The following is a 20,104-nucleotide window of genomic DNA, read 5'->3' as shown; positions in this document are numbered from 1 at the left end:
TGGTTTGATTGTCAAATTCATTATTTTGTTCGGGATTATGACGGTTTTCAATTAAATTCAGGGCTGTTTTTCGTGTGACATGAACATTTTGCTGGAGCTTTATTTTTTGCGGATAGAACCAATTTGTGCTTTGCAAGAAGAAACAATTAAATCCGTCTCTAAATGACTGACATTCCTGCTGCGTAACAACTAACTCGATTTCCACTTTCATTAGTACCAGTATGATATCAACCTGAGGGCAAATTGTTGGTCTTTCCCTTTTTTGTCAAATTTTCTAAATAACCTATTTCCATTGTAGGGGAGGTACATAGCTGGAAAACAAAAATACTCACTGAATACTCCCAATTGATTCGCTTCTGTAGCCTCTAGTTTAGCTGACAATAGCAGACTTTAACGATGTTTTACCTAACGCGATTTTTCAGCATCTATTGTGTTCTAGATGCTTTAGAGTTTGCCTAATTATGCTAATATCAAATAAAAACACAGTACCATTGTTTACTATTCTAACTCTGTCCACAAACAAAAACAATTGAAAGGTAAAATTAATTGCCGCACGTATTGCGATTCATCAGCAATGAGCAAATTCTGTCACTGTTAATCTGGCTAAAAACATGGGAGAAGATGTCAAAGCTAGTTTTGATTGTTTAAAGTTGCTTCGCTAGCTGCGGTTTTCTTCACTAGTTCTCCAGGAACTTTCTCCAAAACCGTTTCTGATTTTTACAAAATGTGGGCAGAAGTATAAGCCACATACAGGCGTATGGCTTGTCAGTTAGGTTGAATTAAAGTTGACCGTTCCTAATCAAAGTCTACTTTTGTATAAACAGATAATTTTTTTCTTTTATCGTATCATCAAATAATAGCTAGACATATGTCTTCATCTTTAAAATGTTTGTCAGTTCCTATTGAAATTCGTTTTTCAATTGAATTTGTTGACCAGATGGACACCTTTGTGCTGCACACTAAAGGTATGGTTTGATTGACAAAAAACACTCCCAAGAAAAAATTGTTAATGACTTAATGTTATTTAACAGTCTCGAAAGACAAATCGTTCAATCTCTTTGAAACGTGTAGAATGCATTGAGAAAATCCGGAAAGAGTTTTAGCTGTTTCGTAGTTGGGTGGTTGCTGTGCATTCTAAATAAATCAGTTACCAGCAATTTCAGAAGAACCATAACAAGAAGGGAAGGACACCGTTTCATTAGCTGCAGAATGATTGCGGAAACAAATTCAACAGCACAAGAAACACGAACGATAACTTATCAGGAAATAATGCGCTCATCCACTTATGTGGGAAAAGTAGGACAAATCGCATCTTTTTTCTCAGCAGCCAACATAATACTCTCCATTATAGCATTTCTTGGGAATTTCCTGATCCTCGTTGCCCTAAACAAGAAATCTTCCCTTCATTCATCCTCCAAACTCTTGTATTGTTGTCTAGCAACATCCAGATATGTTGGTTGGTCTTGTTAGCCAGCCACTCTATGTTGCCTATTGGTTGTCCTTGGTTCACGAGAAGAGGAACCTTTGTCGATTCGTAACTGATGCAATCTTTATAACACGCTTTACATTATGTGGAGTTTCTATGTTGACCAGGTAGACCATAATTCTTGAATACCTCTTTTGTACAATAAAACAATTATACTAGTATTTTCCTCGTACACAAAGATTTTGCGCACTCTCAGGCGTAAAGTTCACGTACATGATCATGTTCAACAACAGCCGAGCCAAACAACTGCACCGAACATGGCAAGATACAGGATGGCAGTGAGCAGTGCACCGTGGGTGCAGTTAGCATCGGTTGTTTGCTATGCACCAAGTTTAACATTGCCAGCACTTGTGATCATCTGGAGGACTTATTTTTAACATTTACTCGTCACTTCTGGAATGACGACTCTTTTAATTAGTGTGTTTAAAGTCCACCTTAAACCCGTTGCGTTATTGCTGGAAGATTAGTGAAGTGAGAAAAGCAGTGAAGCAGACGATCAGACAAGCACTTCGCTGTCCATGGAGGTATATCTTTTCCCTGGAGACACGCATGCGTGCGAGTTCATTGTTTAAATAAAACTAGCGTCATAAGTGCAAGAGGAAAGGACATGCTAGCTATCATAAAAGATATGAATAATCTATATTATTAGGATTACTTGGTTTTTAAGTTAATTTATGGTATGGAAATCGGGGTAATTAGGCTCTTCTGGAGTGGACATTCCTCTCCAGAGCAGACTTAGATTCAATTTTATAGCTAGCACGGGTTTAAAGGCCACGCTTGATCAATGTGCTTTGGGCGTCGTTGTTATTATTATTATCCAGGAGCTCGATACTTTTTTAACGGCAAAGTAGCTTTTGCCAATATTTTCAATTCCTCCACCAAAGGAATAGTGCTTTTCAAGCTGTAACATAAATTGTATTTATATGAAGACAGGCATCGAAACAGCGTTTGAGGGAAACAAACAAGAACTGCATGTGCTTGACCAAACGCGAGAAAAGAGCGCAAAACTATGATCTCTGAACTCACAGAGAGACTTCTCAGAGACAGAACTCAGAGAGGGTCATCGATCAATGAAAATTGAGTTCGTAAAAGCATTTCAATTTTCCTATTTTTTTTTTTCGGAAAATTGAAAAACGAATCAGAAAAATTCTGTTTTCAACTCTTTGGAAAATTGCATTTTACCCGTAACCTAGATTTGTTGGAAAATCGAAAAATTAATTCGTTAAATTTTCATTTTCATTATTTCAAAAATAAATCGAAAAATTTACATTTTTATGAAAAAAAAAATTGAATTTTGAAAAATGGGTTGTTACAGCCGTTTTCAATTTTCAGCAAAAACGAGATAATGAAAATGAACTAAAATTTTCATTTTAATTTTTTAAATTCTCAGAAAATTGAATTGGAACTCTGGTACACCGCGCATTAATCACTATTCGTGGCTGGAATACCAGACTCAGAATTTATATGCTTTGACACAAAAATGTACAAAAGCGACAGTTTTAATAGGAAATCGACCCCTGACACCCAAACGAATTACAAAGACACAGAGACCTTCGAATACTTGAATTTTCATCCGTGTCGGGAAAAAGCAAAAGATTTTGTAAGAGGAGAAGCACAATGCTTCTTAAGAAAAGACTCCTCATGTTCTACGTTTGATAAAAATACAGTGTTTCTAATTTCCTATCTTTAATATTCCAATATTTTGACATTTTCATAGGCATGTCCGCTATCCAATTTTTTACTTCAATATATGAATCAAACTTTTTGATCCATTTTGGCAATTCGTAAAAATATGTCGATCAATTTTGGCTTCTCAGCGTTCACCAGAGAAACTTTAAATTTGAAAAACGAAAGCAATGTAAGCAGAGAATTTAAGATCCCAACCAGCTGCCCTTCGAATAAGACTGAGAGGAATTAAGGAGGATGGAATAATGGGTAAATATTGAAATGGCTTTCTCAGGGTGTGATAGTTCAGTTAAGTTATGTTTTGCACCTGCCATGGTTCCTTTTATAAATTCTGATCAGAAGCCAGAAGAAGAGAAAATGATGAAGGGATGTTTTCAAATAACGAAACGAAATTTCATTCTAAAGGCCCATTTCCAACCTTGATGTAAACACTTAGGGATCGGTTGTTGCTAAAGAGGAACACGAAAATCCTTGCGAGCATTCCGAGGAGTGTGAAAAAATCATTTTTTTTTTTAATTGAAGTGTGCCATCTTTGTTAAATAGGAACAAGGGTCAGTTGAAGTTTTCTGTCCGTGGAGAGAAGCTTGCGCTCGAAAGATCGAGGTCGTTATCTTTGCAAAGCAGCAAATAAGAATTGTAATGCAAACTGTCAGTGTCGCTAACGTTCCTGCAATAAAGTGACTAAACGTCCGGCAGCCGGACAGGGTCTTAAAATAATTAAACATCCGGTAGTCCGATATTTTTCTATATTTCTCTTCGAAATCCAGAAAATATTTATACGAAAATGTTCTACCTTTATTTACAATCCTCAAGCGCTTCCAGGCAGCCTAACATTTCGAACTTGATGTTTCTCGCTAACCTTGCATACAGAGTACGAACCCATCCAAGCGCTTGAAACTGAAACTTTTCAAGGACATGGCTGCACACGGTCTTCAAATAACTCCATGATTCTCTTTGAAATATACCAATTTTTCCTTGGAAAATATTCTACCTTTATCTAAAATCCTCAAGCGCTTCTAGAAAAAGAAAAAATTGGAACGTTGTCCGTTTTGCCAACCCTGTACACAGAGTGCGAAGAGATCCAAGCGTAACACATAGAAAATTTTGATCGGACACTACCGGTCACGATTTACGAATAACTAAACGTCCGGCAGTCTGACATTTTTTCCATATTTCTCTTTGAAAAATACCAATTTATATTGGGAAATATTTTATCTTTACTTAGAATCCTCAAGCGCTTCTAGAAAGTGAAAAAATTCGGACGTTGTCCTTTTCGCCGACACTGTTCAAAGGGTACGAAGAGATCCAATCGTGACACCTAAAAAAAAAAAAAAATTTCTTCGGATTCTTCCGGACCAAATTCAAAACACTGTTAGGAAACTGTAAAATGACGAACGGCGAATGCATTTCCTGTAAAAAAGTTGGCGATATGTCCAGGATGGTTCTTTCGAAAGACGACTTTAGAAGGTTTTCAGTAATCTGGGAATTTCGTGTTACAGGAAATTGGGTTGAGGCGCGCGTTGCATCAAGGGTGAAAATGGGCCTTTAAGAAATTTCTTGACATCTACGTCTATGGACTAATTTTCAGTTGTCAACTAAATGGCTGTTTTTCGTGTGGCATGAACATTTTGCGGGAGTTATTTTATGCGGATGGAGACAATTTGACAACAAAAAAAGTCAGTCCATCTCTAAATGACTGACAGTTTCATCAGTGAAACATCAGCCTGAGGGCGGATGTTCTACTGAAAGGACAGAAAGGAAGGAAGGAAGGAAATGGATAATTTGAATTTTTATCACTTCCTTCTTCCATCTTCTTTATAGTTTTACAAAGAGGAGGTAAACAACGTACTGGTAGGCGATTAGTCGATAGATGTTTCAGGTAAGTCCGAAAACAAAGAATATGCTCTGGATACTTGCAATTGATTCACTTTTGTAGTTTCTCATTTGGCTAAACATAACAAACTTTCGCATTATTTTATTAAACACGATTTTTCAACGGGAAAGTAATTTTGCTGATCGACAAATATCCTCAAAATCAATTTAGGTAAACAGTGCCGGACCAATTCCCACTTTTTTTTTTTTAGTTTTATCAAAAAAAAAAACAACAACAACAACAACAAAGAAACAAACAATTAAACTAACAGATGTAATAGTCTTTTCCTACTTTGTATCTATAGAGAAGTTTTTAAAAAAATCATAAACTAACAGATGTCTTCATCCTTAAAATTTTTATCAGCTCTTATTTAAAGTACGCTCTTAAATGACATTTATCAGCCAGAAGCACACCTTCTATGGGGTTTATTGATGAAAATCATACCCTCAAAATTTCAAGACGGGTGCATGTCTATAAATATGTAATTGCCTCGACGGAAAGCTCGTTCAACCGATTTAAAACGAATAAGATGCACTGCAGACGTTTTTTAGTGTTGATGATATGAAGAATTATAACATTTAATTATTTCTTGGCCAGGTGGTTGTTGTGAAGAATTATTATCTCGTGTTGCCGGTAGTTCCGAAAATCCGTAGCGAAAGGAGGAAAACCGTTTTAAGAGCTGCACCATGATTTCGACGGAAAACTCAACAGAGGGTGGAACACAGACTGAAGCAAATCAAGTATTTCCATGTTCTCCCTCCTCGGTAGTTGGGTTACAACAACAATCGATTTATTTCTCAGCAGTTCACATTTTCCTCTCCATCACAGCATTTCTGGGGAATTTTCTAATCCTTGCTGCCCTTAACAAGGAATCTTCCCTTCATCCACCGTCCAAACTCTTGTATCGTTGTCTGGCAACAACTGATCTGTTGGTTGGTCTTGTTTCCCAGCCTCTCGCTGCTACTTTTTGGATCTCCTTGGTTCACGAACACTGGAGTCTTTGTCGATACGCAAGGGGCGCATTCTACATATCAGGCATTGCATTATGTGGGGTGTCTTTGTTGACGTTGACGGCCATAAGCGTGGACAGACTTCTCGCTCTGATGTTGGGAATAAGATATAGACAAATAGTAACTTTAAAGCGCACACGTATCATAACAGCTACGTTTTGGGTTTTATGCGTCGCCGCTGGATCATTTTCCGTCTCACATACTCGAATTATCCTTTGGTGTAGTATTATAGTTATACCTTCATGCTCAGTGATCTCAATCGCGTCGTATACAAAGATATTTGGCACTCTCAGACATAATCAGGCTCAAGTACAAGATCATGTTCAACAACAGCCGAGCCAACAAAACGCACTGAACATGGTAAGATACAGAAAGGCAGTAAGCAGTGCACTGTGGGTGCAGTTAGCATTAGTTGTTTGTTATGTACCAAGATTTACAGTAATGGCTGTGATCACCTATAGAAAAACTTATCCTTTACATGTATTCGTTATTGATGCAATAGCAATTATTTTAACATATTTTAACTCCACTTTGAACCCACTTCTTTACTGCTGGAAAATCAAAGAAGTAAGACAAGCAGTAAAGCAGACAATGCGACAGGCACTTTGCTTTCCATGGACTTCTCTCGGAGTTGATCAAGCGTAATTTGAAGGAAAAAAGAAGATGGAATCAGAAAAACGCAACTTTTCAGCATCTTTGGTGTTAAAGATGCTTTGGTGTTTGCCTGTTTAAGCTAATAAATATCAAATAAAAACAAAGTACCGTTTAATAGAATTCTTACCCCGTCGACAAAAAGATAAGGTGAAAGGCAAAATTAATATCACCCAGATGCCGAGAGGTGCTATCTGTTTGACTTTCTTCCGATATACTGTATGGCAAGGCCTCTGCGAACTCGCTCCTCAATTTCTTGCCAAATCCTAAGGCTGTCTTCTGCTCTTTCCATGTTTATAAAATTGATTTGGTAAGCCATATAATAACTACGCGCTATTGTGGACTAAACTGCTCCTGATTTTAAACGCACAATTTATAAGAATTGAACGAAATTAACTGTTTTAGATGGGAATATGTCTCAGCCTGGAAAGGGAAAGGGTAAATGGCAAATGGGAGATATTGTAGAAGTTAGGAAAGTTAATGAACATGAAAAATGGATGAACGGTTTGTTGGTTTAGTTACTATTTAATTTCATTTCTTGTGTAGTTCCTTTACGTTCTTGTTTGACGCGAAAGGAAGAGAAAATAACTTGCAGACGTTTTTTAATAACGAGACATCAATGAGACATTGTTTGAAATTTCTATGAATGTAGGTCCACCTAGTTAGGTTATTATAACGATTGTGACTTTTATCTCGGACATATTTGCTTGTAATATGTAAAGGTTCCGGTTGGAGTTTTAGTTATTCAGTTGGAGATCATTTATGCTTCTCGGGAACAAATGTCTCGCCGATTCCAGATGCGTGAAATCTAAAAATGTACACTTTTGCCTATTTATGCTAATAAATATCACCAAAAACACAGTATCATTGTTTAGCATTCTAACCCTGTCGGCAAAAAGACAAATAGTGTAATGAAATCAGTACATTAACTGTAAATTATGTACGTATAATTAGTCATCATTATGTACTTCACTAATCAGATACTGTTAGCTTTGGCTGAATGGAATAAATACAAGATCATACACAGTTCAGTCTGATTGATATCTCCGAAACTGGTGTCGAGACCCGGGAATGAACGAAGGACCTTCAGCTCGATCAACTCAAGAGAGGATTTATAGAAAAACTCCTCGATCCGAACACACATCAAGGAGTCATGCACTGCATACCCTATTTTCCAGTCTTCAAGGAAAGCAGCACAACAGCCGTGAGAATCGTCTACGACGCTTCAGCAAAGATAACCTCGAAGGCATTAAGCCCCAACGATTGCCTTAATACGGGGCCTAACCTCATACAAAGACTACAAAATATGTTACTCACCTTCAGATCACACAAGATAACCTTCACAGCAGATATCGAAAAGGCGTTCTTACAAATAGAGCTAAACACTCAAGACAGGGATGCTACGAGATTCTTTGGCTCAAAGATGTCGCCAAATCAACGAATAATCCAAACAATTTGGTCATCTACAGATTCTCTCGCGTACTTTTCGTAGCCGCGCCGTCTCCATACTTACTGAATGTCACAATACAGTATCACCTCATCAAACAAAACGACTGGATATCAGAAGACTTACAACAATCGACATCGGCGTACGGGAAAAATTTTGTTGGGGGGGCTGAACATAATTTGCCCGAATAAAACTTGTTGATCACAGATGCAAAAGATGATCCTTTCATGACGTCAGGTTTTCTTCGCCATACCTTGAGAGCACGGGCGTTCAAAATAGTGCAAATATTTTCGGTAAAGCGAGATCAACATTTCTAAAATACAAAATCAAGAAGTGAGAGATAAAGCGTACCCATTTGAGCTCTAAAAGAAGTATGAAGAACGATTACTTCGAGACCCAAATATGTCAATAATCCTTTGCATGTCATTCTGCATTGTTTTGTTCGCAAACTTTCTTTCAATGTTAATAGCGGCGAAACTGCTAAGTTAGTCTTGTCCCATTGTGGATCTTAAAAATGTCTTGATGCGGCGAAGGGCGCTGAAAGACCGTTCAGCAGAGCACGAGGTTGCAGGAATTGTGGCCAGGATGGAGGCAACTGTATATAGAACGGGTACAATGTCATGGAGACCATTTTGATGCATGGTCTTTACCATCACGGCTGCGTTTTTTCTCTGGCATGGGTCCACGCAGTCGTAGTTTTCAGCATAATCTTTCAGCATAAAATTAATGACGATTACTCTCGATGTGAAAAGACAGTTGAGGATTATTTACGGCTGAGTTCACCTCACTTTTAAAAGAATAGTTTAAAATCCTCCAATGGGGAACCAAAATTGTCATCGATAACTTCAACCAAGTTAAAGTCGTCCAGATCTTCGAGATCTTCAAAACTAAAGGAATTGAAAAGTAATGTAGAATTGAAGAAACTATGGAAAAACAGGCATTAGAGATAGCACAGTATCAGGCAGAAATGGAGAAGAAAAAAATTGATATCGAAATGCAAAAACAAAAATTTTCTCAAGAATTGAGATTTGAAGTTCAGTTAGAAGAAAAGGTAATTGATTTGCTGGCTTCAGAGGATTATGACAGTGAATCTAATGAAGATAACTTGATTGTAAGAAGTGAAGATGAAACCAGATTCTCTCTTGAACCTCATCTACCAAAACAAGAACAGACAGCCAAGTGGGTTGCCAACTGTCAGCAGGAGACTAAGCCACTGAACCCCAAAGCCCCTGAATTTATTCGATACTCAGGCATAAATTCAACGCAGGCAGTTTTGTTGAGAGTAACCACGCTTCAAGCGATGCAGCCGGTAGAATTTAGTGGAAGTGCCGCAGACTTTCCAGTCTTTAGAAGAAGGATTCGAGACTACTTTGGAAGATGGCCTATTATCTGATGCGCAGAAAATCGAATTTATACCGAAGTTTGTGACAGGTGAAGCATATGATGTTGTAGAAAGATCTGCAAGGTGTTCATATGAAGATATTGTTGCGAATTTAGAAGATCGCTATGGTCAACCAGCTACAGTTGCGACTGCCTGCATTGAATAGCTGACAGTGGGACCGAAACTGAGAAATAGAGATCTTAAAGGTCTACATAACTTTGCAGAACAACTCCAGTGTGCCACCAAAATATTACAGGGGGGCTATGAACGCGAAGCAAGCACAACTGCGAAAATGAAGCTCATCGCCGAACAACTGCCCGACTCCTTGATCAACAAGTGGGCCGACGTATCGTATTCCATCAGAGAAAAAGGACAGAATCCAGGTGTGGAAGATCTTGCCAAGTTTGTCAAACGACAGGCTGCAATTAAGAATAACCCGGGATTTGCCGGTGTGGTCGCCATGCCAACATGGGAGACAAGAGCAAACAAGAAAAAACCACCCAATAGAGCAAAAGTACCTCCGGATCCAAGGCAAACCTCATACTTTGCTAATTATTTCTCTGCGAAAGACTCAGGCAGAAGCCCTGGAACAGGTGATGGACAGAGTAAACCCTTACTCGGAGTACAGAGCTGTTTGTATTGCTCAGGTTCACATGAACTGGCCTCATGCCTCGAGTTCCAAAACAAAGATCTGCAAACCCGCTGGGATATTTTGAAACGCCATGGATTGTGTCACGTTTGTATGAGATCAGGACATCGTAGAGACAGGTGTGAATCCCAAGGTTCTGTCCATGTAGAAATGATAAACGGCACCTCAGGTTTCTTCACAACCTCCCAAGAAGAGACATTGGAGACACTGACCAAGGTAACCAAACCCGTGAACGGGAACAATAACCTACGGAAAATTAGCCAAACCCAAGGAATGGTGAACATCCAAGCTCTGAACTTAGGGGTACAGTGCAGTACGCAACCGCAATAGAGCCAACCAAGAACAAGATCATACTTTTCAATATGATACCAGCGAAGATCTCATCGTCCGATGGGAAGCTCATCACCATTGAGGGGTTGCTAGACAATGGCTCACGTGGAACCATGATCAGTTCCTATGTTGCTTATGAACTAGGTCTGAAAGGTCGGAAGGAAGTGGTATCTGTTGGCACCCTCTTGCAACAAGAAGATGAAGAGTTTGAAGTTGTAGAATTCGAGTTGCGATCCGTTAGGGGAGAAGGAAAAGTCATCACTGTGGAAGAAGGCCTTGTATCAGAGAAGTTCAATATCGCAGAGAGTGCCTTCCGGAAGAAATTGAAGTCACACCCACACCTAGCGGACATCGAAATACCTGACGTGAAGCTGATAAAGGTCACAGTACTCATTGGAAAGGATGTTAGTGACGCACATGAAATTTTTGAAGTTCGAAAGTCAAATAAGCCTGATAGCCAATGCAGGCTCTGCGTGGCCCACTGGGTTAGGTCATAACTGGAACGATTCATGGCTCACAGAAACATAGGGACATTTTAGTAAACTTTGTAATATGTGAAAATGATTGATATGATCAAGTAGAGAAGTTTTGGAAAGTTGAAGGGTTTGGAACAAAGAGCACTTTGAAGGCTGAAACGGAAGGGGACGCAGATTGTAAACGCCGAGTCTTTATCTTGTCCAGAGAGCATATGCGAGCAGTACGTGGACATCCTAAGTAAGACAACAAGACTTAACGACGAAGATCACCATGAGACGGGGCTGTTGTGGAGAAGAGACGATGTTCAGCTACCGAATAACCGAAGGGATGTAGGAATAAGATTGCAGAGTTTGAGACGAAAATTCCATAGAGATCCTAGTCTCGAAGAGAAATACCGTGTTACGATGCAAGATTACATAGCGAAGGGATATGCTCGTAAGCTGTCTGATGAAGAAGCTTCCAAATTGGTCCCAGAACGTGATATCTACCTCACTTTGCAGTAACTGGAAGCAGCAGGCCCAACAAAGTAAGGACAGTCTTTGATGCTGCCGCAGAACGTTTAGGAACGTCCTTGATTAAGAATCTGTTACAGGGGCCCGATTACACGAACAATTTAGTTGGAGTCTTGTTGAGATTTCGTCAGGAGAATGTTGCCCTGGTTTGAAACATTGAGAGCATGTTCCACCAGGTAAAAGTGCGCCTAGAAGACCAAGATTCAATAAGATTTCTGTAGTGGAGAGAAAGCATAGACAAAACACCGCAAGAGTACGTGATGACTATAATATTCGGAGCAGCCGACTCACCCCGCTCAGCTAACTCTGCCTTGTTGAGAACCGCTGATGGCAATGAAGGAAGTTTTGATCCGGTTACGATAGACACTCTTAGACACAATGTCTATGTTGCTGACCTCTTGAAATCAGTACCAATGCCGGAAAGTGCAATTGTGCTGATGAAAAATTTGATTAAACTTTATGCTTAGGGTGGATTTAACTTGCTTTACTAGCAACAACCGCAAGGTTTGGGCTTCTATACCTCTGGGAAAGAGAGCTGACCCATCTCTGGGTGTCAATCTTGATAAATTACCCGTCGATAGAACACTGGGAGTACGGTGGCACATAGAGTCGAACACGTATGATTTCAAGGTCTTAGAGTTAAAAAAAAGAATAATACCATGAAAGGAGTTCTATCGACAATCTGCTCGGTCTTCGACCCACTGAACCTCGCTGCGCCCGTAGTATTACCTGCGAAGCAAATAATGCAAGAACTGTGGAAGTTGAAAAGGGCGTGGGATAAAACTCTTGAAGGAAAACTCCTCCAAAGATGGTTGCAGCTGGGAAAAATGACCAACCTCTTCTGGCGAAGGTGAACGTCCCTAGATGTTACTTTAGTCGGTCTCACCATGAAGGAGCTACTCTATAGCTTCATCACTTCTGCGACGCGTCCGAAGTTGGATGGAACTGCAGAATGTGCATTCGTTATTGGAAAGTCGAGAAATGCTCCAAGCATGTATTGATCTTGCAGTGAGAAAAGAACTGAACTTTGAGTTTAAAAAAATGGTTTTTTCGGACCGATTCCATAGTCGTTTTAAATTACATCCACAACGAGAACAAGTGATTTAAAACTTATGTGGCTAATCAAGTTAGAGAGATTAGGGACCTCACATCACCATAACAGTAGACACATTGTCCTGGAAAACTGAACCCCGCTAATGATGTCAGTGGAGTCCTTGGAATGAATGAATTTCTTAAGAACGAGCGCTGGCTGAAAGGCCCACCCTTCCTGTATAGTAGTGAGGATCACTAGCCACAACCCAAGTTTGAGAGTAACGCAGTAGAGAAGCTTGAGATAAAGAAGGAAGTGTAAGTGACCACAGTTAACCCGAGAGCTTCTTTGAACTGCCTTCTGACCCGATTCTCTGGCTTGATCGCTCTTCTTCGCACATTTGCCTGGTTGATGAAGTTCTTGCAGCGGATCAAGTGGTCCTCAAGAAAGAATAAAGAAGAGACAAACACACGCGGGATCACACGGTGTATCAGTCACGCAGAAATTGAGAAATCTAAAAGAGAAGTTGTCAAGTTGGCACAGAAGAGCGTCTTTCCGCGAGAGATAAAGGATCTCAAAGCTGGGAGACAAGTGGACACAGACTTCTTACACTACCAGATACACATACTACTACATCCCTCAAGAGTCAGCCAAAGATTTGACAAGAAAAAATACCACCAGAAAATTATGCAAGCTTTCTGGAAACAATGGCAAAGGGAATACTTAACCGGTCTTAGGGAACAACATTCATCGCAGGCGAACAAAAACATATCGGGAAAGCTCGAGGTAAGGTTGTTCCGATCCTAAGAACAACAAAAGTAAACCTAACCTCGAGACCTATCGAGAAGCTTTACCCTCTTGAAGTGTTAGCCGAGTAAGATAACCTGCAAGACTCTAAAGGGAAATTTAAGAACCCTGAAGAAATAAGGTCGAAAACCGAAAAACGAACACAGCGAGCTGCTGATCTTGGAGCTGCGCTAATAATAACTGAACTCTCTAAACTTAATGAACTTTAAATACTTTTACCTTATAAGTGTGTAAATCTCTATGATCAACATGTTATCGCTAGCCCGGGAGTGTGTAATGTAACTTTAATGGGAATATGTTTCAGCCTTGAAAGAGAAAGGGTAAATAGCGAATGAGAGATAATGTAGAAGTTAGGAAAGTTAATAAAGATGAAAATTGGATGGACAGTTTGTTGATTAAGTTACTTTATTTTTTTCCCCTGTTGTAGTTCCTTCACGTCCTTGTCAAACGCGAAAAAAAGAGCAAATAACTAAGATATTTTTTTTAATAACGAGACATCAATGAGACATTGTATGAAATTGTTTGGAATCTAAGTCCAACGAATAATTTTGAACAATTTTATATCTTCGGATATTATAACGGTTTTGACTTTTATGTCAGAGGTATTTCCGTGTAATATGCAATGATTGCGGTTGGAATTTTTAGTTATGCAATTGAAGATCATTTATGCTTTGCGGGAACAAATGTCATTCCGATTTTAGATGCATGCAATTTTAAAAATTTATTCTAAGAACTAGGGGAATCTGGTAGAATCCGAAATGGATTTGAAAGAATCATATGGTTTCCAATACGAAACTGAGGGGGTTCAGTCGTCGCTGACAGAGTACAACGGGGAGACTAAAGAAAAAGGTTCTATGGTCAAACCAGTCTCAAAACGCGGGAAATTGACTGTCGCGGTTTCTAGGATGAATTTCTTTTGAGGATAGGTGGTTTTTTTGAAGGAAACTTTGAAGGGCAAGAAAAAATAAGAAAGACTGTTTTTCGTGTTGCATGAACATTTTGTGAGAGTTTTATTTTTTGCGGATGGAGTCAATTTGTGCTTTGTACGATAAAATCATGTCCGTCTCTACATGACTGACAGTTTCATGAGTGAAACATCAGCCTGAGGGCAGATGTTCTACTGAAAGAGCTTTCATAGTCCAACAGATGCGTAGGGAAGACGAGACAACGAGTGCGAAAATTCGAAAGAAGCTGGAAAAACGTGGAATTCTCATTTGTCGTCTATGGTGCGAGAAACATTCGGTTACCATATCGTCCAAAACCGTGTACTGTTCGTATAAGTCAAAAGCGATGCGGAAAATTTATTATTACAATAATTCTTGCTTCATCGTTCTATAATTCTCGAATACCTCTTTTGTATTTTACAATAGTTTCACTCTCATTCTCATTGATCTCTATCACCTCGTACACAGAGATTTATGCGCACTCTCGGTCGTAATCAAGCTGAAGTACAAAATCATGTTCAGCAACAGCCAAGCCAAAGAATTGCACTGAACATGGCAAGATACAGGAAGGCAGTGGGCAGTGCACTGTGGGTGCAGTTAGCATTAGTCGTTTGTTATTCACCAAGTTTATCATTGTTAACACTTGTTGACAATGATAAACTCAAACACTATCTGGAGGACTTATTCATTACATCTGCTCCACACTTCTGAAATAACGACTCTTTCAGTGTATTTGAGGCCCACCTTGAACCTATTCCTTTACTGCTGGAAGATCAGTGAAGTGAGACGAGCAGCGAAGCAGACAATCAGACAAGTACTTTGCTGTCCATGGAGTTAGATCTTTTCTCCCAGAGACACGTATGTGTCATGATGCGTGTGAGCTCTTAGTTTAAGTAAACTAGAGCCATAAGTGCAAGTGGAACGGACATGAAACTATCAAAAGAGATATGAATAATTTATATATTCATTATGATTACTTGGTTTCCAAGTCACTTCATGCTAGGGAAATCGGTTAATCAAGCTCTGAGAGCAGACTTAGATTCAATTTTATAACTCGCAAGGGTTTAGAGGACACGCCCAACCAATGTGTTTTGCGCGTCGTTGTTATTGTTACCCGGGAACTCGATACTTTTTAAAGGGCAAAATAGCTTTTGCCAATATTTTCATAGCAAATATAGAAAAGTGTACTATCACCGTGAGCACAACTAAACCGCTACTTTGGAAGAGACATATTGACTACGTTTTCCGTCTGTGGAACAGAAACAAAGACAAAATAAAAGAGTTTGTAAATCTGTACATTCGATATACATTGTGCCACGACACCATCATCATTTACGGCTGAAATATCAAACTCAGAATTTATATTCTTGGACACAATAATGTACAAAAGCGACAGTTTGAAGAGGGAATCGACTCTTGAAATCCAAATGTATTAAGAGGAGATGGAGACCTTCGAATACTTGAATTTTCATCCGTGTCAGACAAATGGAAAAGGATTCTTGAGAGGAGAAACACAGTGCCTCTTATGAAAAGACTCATCATGCTCACCTCTAATAAAAACATACAGTGTTTCAAAATACGCTTAAAGAACAGACAATACAAACGTGAAATTTTGAAGAAATGTATCTCTAAATTTGATTTAAACGGGAGAGACAGGTCACTGAGAAGTCTACATTGACGGGCATTGCGACCAATTGAAAACGTTTCCCCCGTCTAAAAGTCACCCAGATGCCGAGAAGTGCTACCTGTTTGACTTCCCTCCGATATACTGCATGGCAGGGCCTCTGCGAACTCGCTTCTCGTTACCTTGCCAAATCCCTAATGGGCCATTTAATACCAAAGCACTATTGTGGACTAAACTGCCCCTGGTTATAAGCGCACTATTTATAAGAATTGAACGAAATGGACTGTTTTAGATGGGAATATGTTTCAGTCTTAAAAGAGAAAGGGTAAATAGCGAATGAAAGATATTGTGAAAGTTAGGAAAGTTAATAAAGATGAAAATTGGATGGACGGTTTGTTGGGTTAATTACTTTCTTTCCGTGTGATATACCGTCAAAGATTGCGGTGGGAATTTTAGTTATGCAATTGAAGATCATTTATGCTTTGCAAGAACAAATGTCTCTCTGATTTCAAATGCGTGAAAGGAAAAGAACGACAGAGGAAACACAACATGAACATTCTAGAGGGAAACTTGAAACTTGAATATTCTAGAAAGAAAATTCGAAACGAATGGAGAAATACAGAATTTATAAGACATTTTCTCATGTTATTATATGTTTGCAAAAGAAGCGAGACCTTCAGTCAAATAATTTACTTTAAATTGCAAATTAGAACTTTATTCCGAATATTTTTGACTGCACTGAATGGTCCTTATTTGTCGATCACTGAAAAACCCAAAACAGATTTTGTCTGAGTGACTAAAAAACAGAAAAAAGCATATTTAAAAAAAAAAAAAAAGGAATAATTTCTTGAATATTTTAATATTTTGATGTTCTAATAAGCATGTCTGCTACCCAGTATTTCATTTTAATTAATCAAAATTTCTGATCCATTTTGGCTTTTCGCAACGGTATATCGATCAATTTTGGCTTCTCAACGTTCACGATCGAGTAACTTTAAATTTCAAAAACGGAGACAATGTAAGAGAAGAATTTAAGATCACAACCAGCTGCCGTTCGAATGAGACTGAGAGAAACTAAGGAGGGTGGAATGAATGAACATTGAAATGGCTTTCTAATTAACAAATAGAGAAGCCACGACTGTGCTCTGTTCTGTTATAAAGCACGCAGGAAGCGGTTAGAGAACGAAAGAAGTGTAGGGAGAAACGCGAGACCACGTCTTGCATTTCGCTTGGCATGTTTATAAACCTTTGTTTTCGAAATTTCACTTTCAATTAGCGAACAAAAGGCCAGAGAAAAGTCCTGGAAAAGGTCGCACATAGTCCAGTCTGGCAGATGGCATGACAGCTTTAGCTCAGCTCTATGCTCTATACTCTCATAGAGCACGCTCTTTTAACCAATGACAGCGCGCGTTATATCCGAACTTTATTATAATGGTGTGTTAGATTAGTTAACTAACATTTTGCACCTTTCATGATTCCTTTCATAAATTCTGATCGAATGCGACATGAAGAGAAAATAACTGGGGGATGTTTTCAAATAACGAAACGAAACGTTAAACATTTTTTGCATTCAAGCTCTGATGGTAGTTGGCAAGAGACCACAGCTGATGAAATCAAGCGGCTGATCGCTCTTCTCATTTATATGGGGCTTGTAAAGATTGGTTATCTTGATAAGTATTGGTGCGAAAAGACCCCATATTATTGTCTTGGGCAAGAGCAATCATGTCCAGAACCAGATTCAAAGCTCTAATGGCCATGTTGCATGTGGTAGATCCCACTAATGAAGATGAATCTCATAAGTTGCGTAAAGTTGAGTCATTTATTAATTATTTTGAATCTAGGGGTCTTGCCTTGTACCAGCCCAGTAAAAATTTGACTTTTGATGAACGCTTGGTTAAGTCTTGTCACTGGTCTGAAATACGTCAATATATCAAAGACAAGCCCACCAGATGGGGTATCAAATTGTGGGTATTGGCTGATAGTTCAAATGGCTGCACTGCAGACTTCAATGTCTACATTGGTAAAGCCGCAGGGAAGGAAACTAGTGAATTTGGGTTTGGCTATGATGTAGTGATGAGACTTCTAGGGCCTTTTCTAAATCTGGGTTAAACATCAAACATTTGTTTGCTCAGGGAGTCCTTGCCACCGGTGCCATCCTGAAAAAAACAGGAGAGGCTTTCCAGCTGCGTTAAAAAAGTGTGGGGTATGGGCTCATAAAAAAAAGAAAAGGGTATTATGCGTTGGGAAAGGAACCCTCCTTGTTTGATACTTCAGTGGTTGGATAACACAGTAGTTTCAATGTAATCAACTGTCGATATAAAGCTAATGATCACGGTTCTGTCAACAGGAAAAGAAAGGAGCATGGTGTGTGGAGCATGAGGGAAGTACCACAACCTAAAGTTATAGCTAATAACAATAAGTTTATGAATGGGGTTGACCGATCTGATAAAATTCTAACCACAAATATTGTACTACGTAAGTCCATAAATTGGTGGAAAACTTTGTTTTACCACCTTACTGACATGGCTGTAGTTAATGACTTTATCCTTTTCAAGGTGCATCAGGCTCAGTTTCCTGACGATGATGCTCTAATAAGTCCCCCTAATTATTCTTTGGGTGATTTCCAGGAAGAAATTGTTGGGCAACTCTGTGCTTTTCTCTGGTTATAGTAGTCCACCGGAGAATACCACGGTGAAATCATCTCCTTCTGCCCCAGAGGAATTTACAACTGTCCCTATCCCAGTTTTCTCTGATACTCAGAGACGCTGTGTGGTATTTTATAAAGAGGGTAGGGGAGATTTTAGGGTTCAGTCTTATTGAAAAGCCCCTCAATGTCAGAAGTATATGCATATTAATAAGGGTTGTGATTGTTTTGCAGTGTTTCAATCTAAGAAGTACCACAGGTAAATTTTTGGTGTACCATATTTCCCATACTCAGAAAATTTTCCAATGTTTATTCCAATGTTTTCAAATATTGTGCTTCGCAAAAATACCAACAACAAAAAAATTAAAAATTAAAAAATATCCAAAAAATACTTTGTTGCTTTTATTTTTGTCAGTAGGAATAGTTGTGATTTAGTCTTCGTTTTCTCAGAGAGGACTCTCATTAGTTAGTAGGGATGTTAAAAGGCAAATTCATTCACTCAGTAAAACATCAGGGCCTACCCATCTCCTGTTATAACGTCGAATTTCTCAACAAATTTTTTTCTGTTATTTTTTTTTTTTTTAATAACATGGGTGCACATAGAAATTCATAAAAAAATCATTTTTTTTTGTTTTTCTTTCAGATTTTCAGGAAATGTTTCTGAAATGTTAATAATCTACTTTTTTCATCAATTAATCTTAAGTAACTTTACCTAGGAGGAACAGTGACTTTGACCTCAAATTTTAAGTCTTACTTATTTTGTCCTTTAAATATCATTTATCAGGAAAATCCTGGGTTTTAGTGATGAAAATCTTTTCCCTGAGAAGCCCATTTTATACACTTTAAAATGATATGTTGTAGGTGTTATTGCTGTAAATATTTGTTGAGATATGAATTAAAAACTGAATGTGGACAATTTTTGGCAGCAGATAATCAGTTGAAAGTACGTGACATCGAAGGCCGTGAATGGATTTTCAATTGTCATTTAATTGTGTTGGAAATTACAACTGTTTTAAATTTATTTCAAGACTGTTATAAATCAAGAACAAATAAACAATTTGGATTTTTACTATTTCCTTTTTCGCTTTGTTTGTTTGTTTGTTTGTTTTTTTTTAATGTTCCAACTTCCCTAAAAAATCTCACAAAGAGGAGGTACACGGCTGGTAGGTGATTCGTCGATAGATGTTTCGAGTAATAATATAATAATAATATTAAAAATTTATAGTGCGCAAATTCCATAAAATGTTCAAATGCGCATTACAAGATTAAAAATTATCATTAAAATAGACTTACAATAATTTTAAGAAACGAGATAATAAAAAAAAAAAAAAAAAAAAAAAAAAAAAAAAAAAAGCTATAAAAATGCACTACGAAAAAGGTGAGTCTTCAGTTTAGCTTTAAAAATATTTACTGTTCTTGCGCTCCTAATATCCAGCGGTAGTTCGTTCCATAGTTTCGGAGCAGCACAGGTAAAAGAACGGTCCCCCAGTGTAGCTTTCGATTTAAATGATGGATGGCTAAGTAAAAGCTTATCACTGGAATTTCTTAAATTA

The 20,104-nt window shown here is 38.4% G+C and overlaps 1 protein-coding gene and 1 pseudogene across 1 annotated transcript; both read left to right on the top strand.

Annotated features, from left to right (window-relative positions):
• Positions 1-5,731: 5,731 nt before the first annotated feature.
• Positions 5,732-6,700, top strand: LOC136277394 (melanocyte-stimulating hormone receptor-like). The gene has a single exon (XM_066159423.1). It carries the CDS (start codon positions 5,732-5,734, stop codon positions 6,698-6,700), a length of 969 nt encoding a protein of 322 aa, XP_066015520.1.
• A 10,705-nt stretch (positions 6,701-17,405) lies between these two features.
• LOC136277393 (piggyBac transposable element-derived protein 4-like) lies at positions 17,406-18,576 on the top strand (annotated as a pseudogene).
• The last annotated feature ends 1,528 nt before the right edge of the window (positions 18,577-20,104 follow it).

The sequence above is a fragment of the Pocillopora verrucosa genome, chromosome 12, assembly GCF_036669915.1.
Source record: "Pocillopora verrucosa isolate sample1 chromosome 12, ASM3666991v2, whole genome shotgun sequence".
NCBI lineage: Eukaryota > Metazoa > Cnidaria > Anthozoa > Scleractinia > Pocilloporidae > Pocillopora > Pocillopora verrucosa.
The sequence above is the reverse complement of the archived record's forward strand: the minus strand, read 5'-3'. Positions and strand labels throughout refer to the sequence as shown.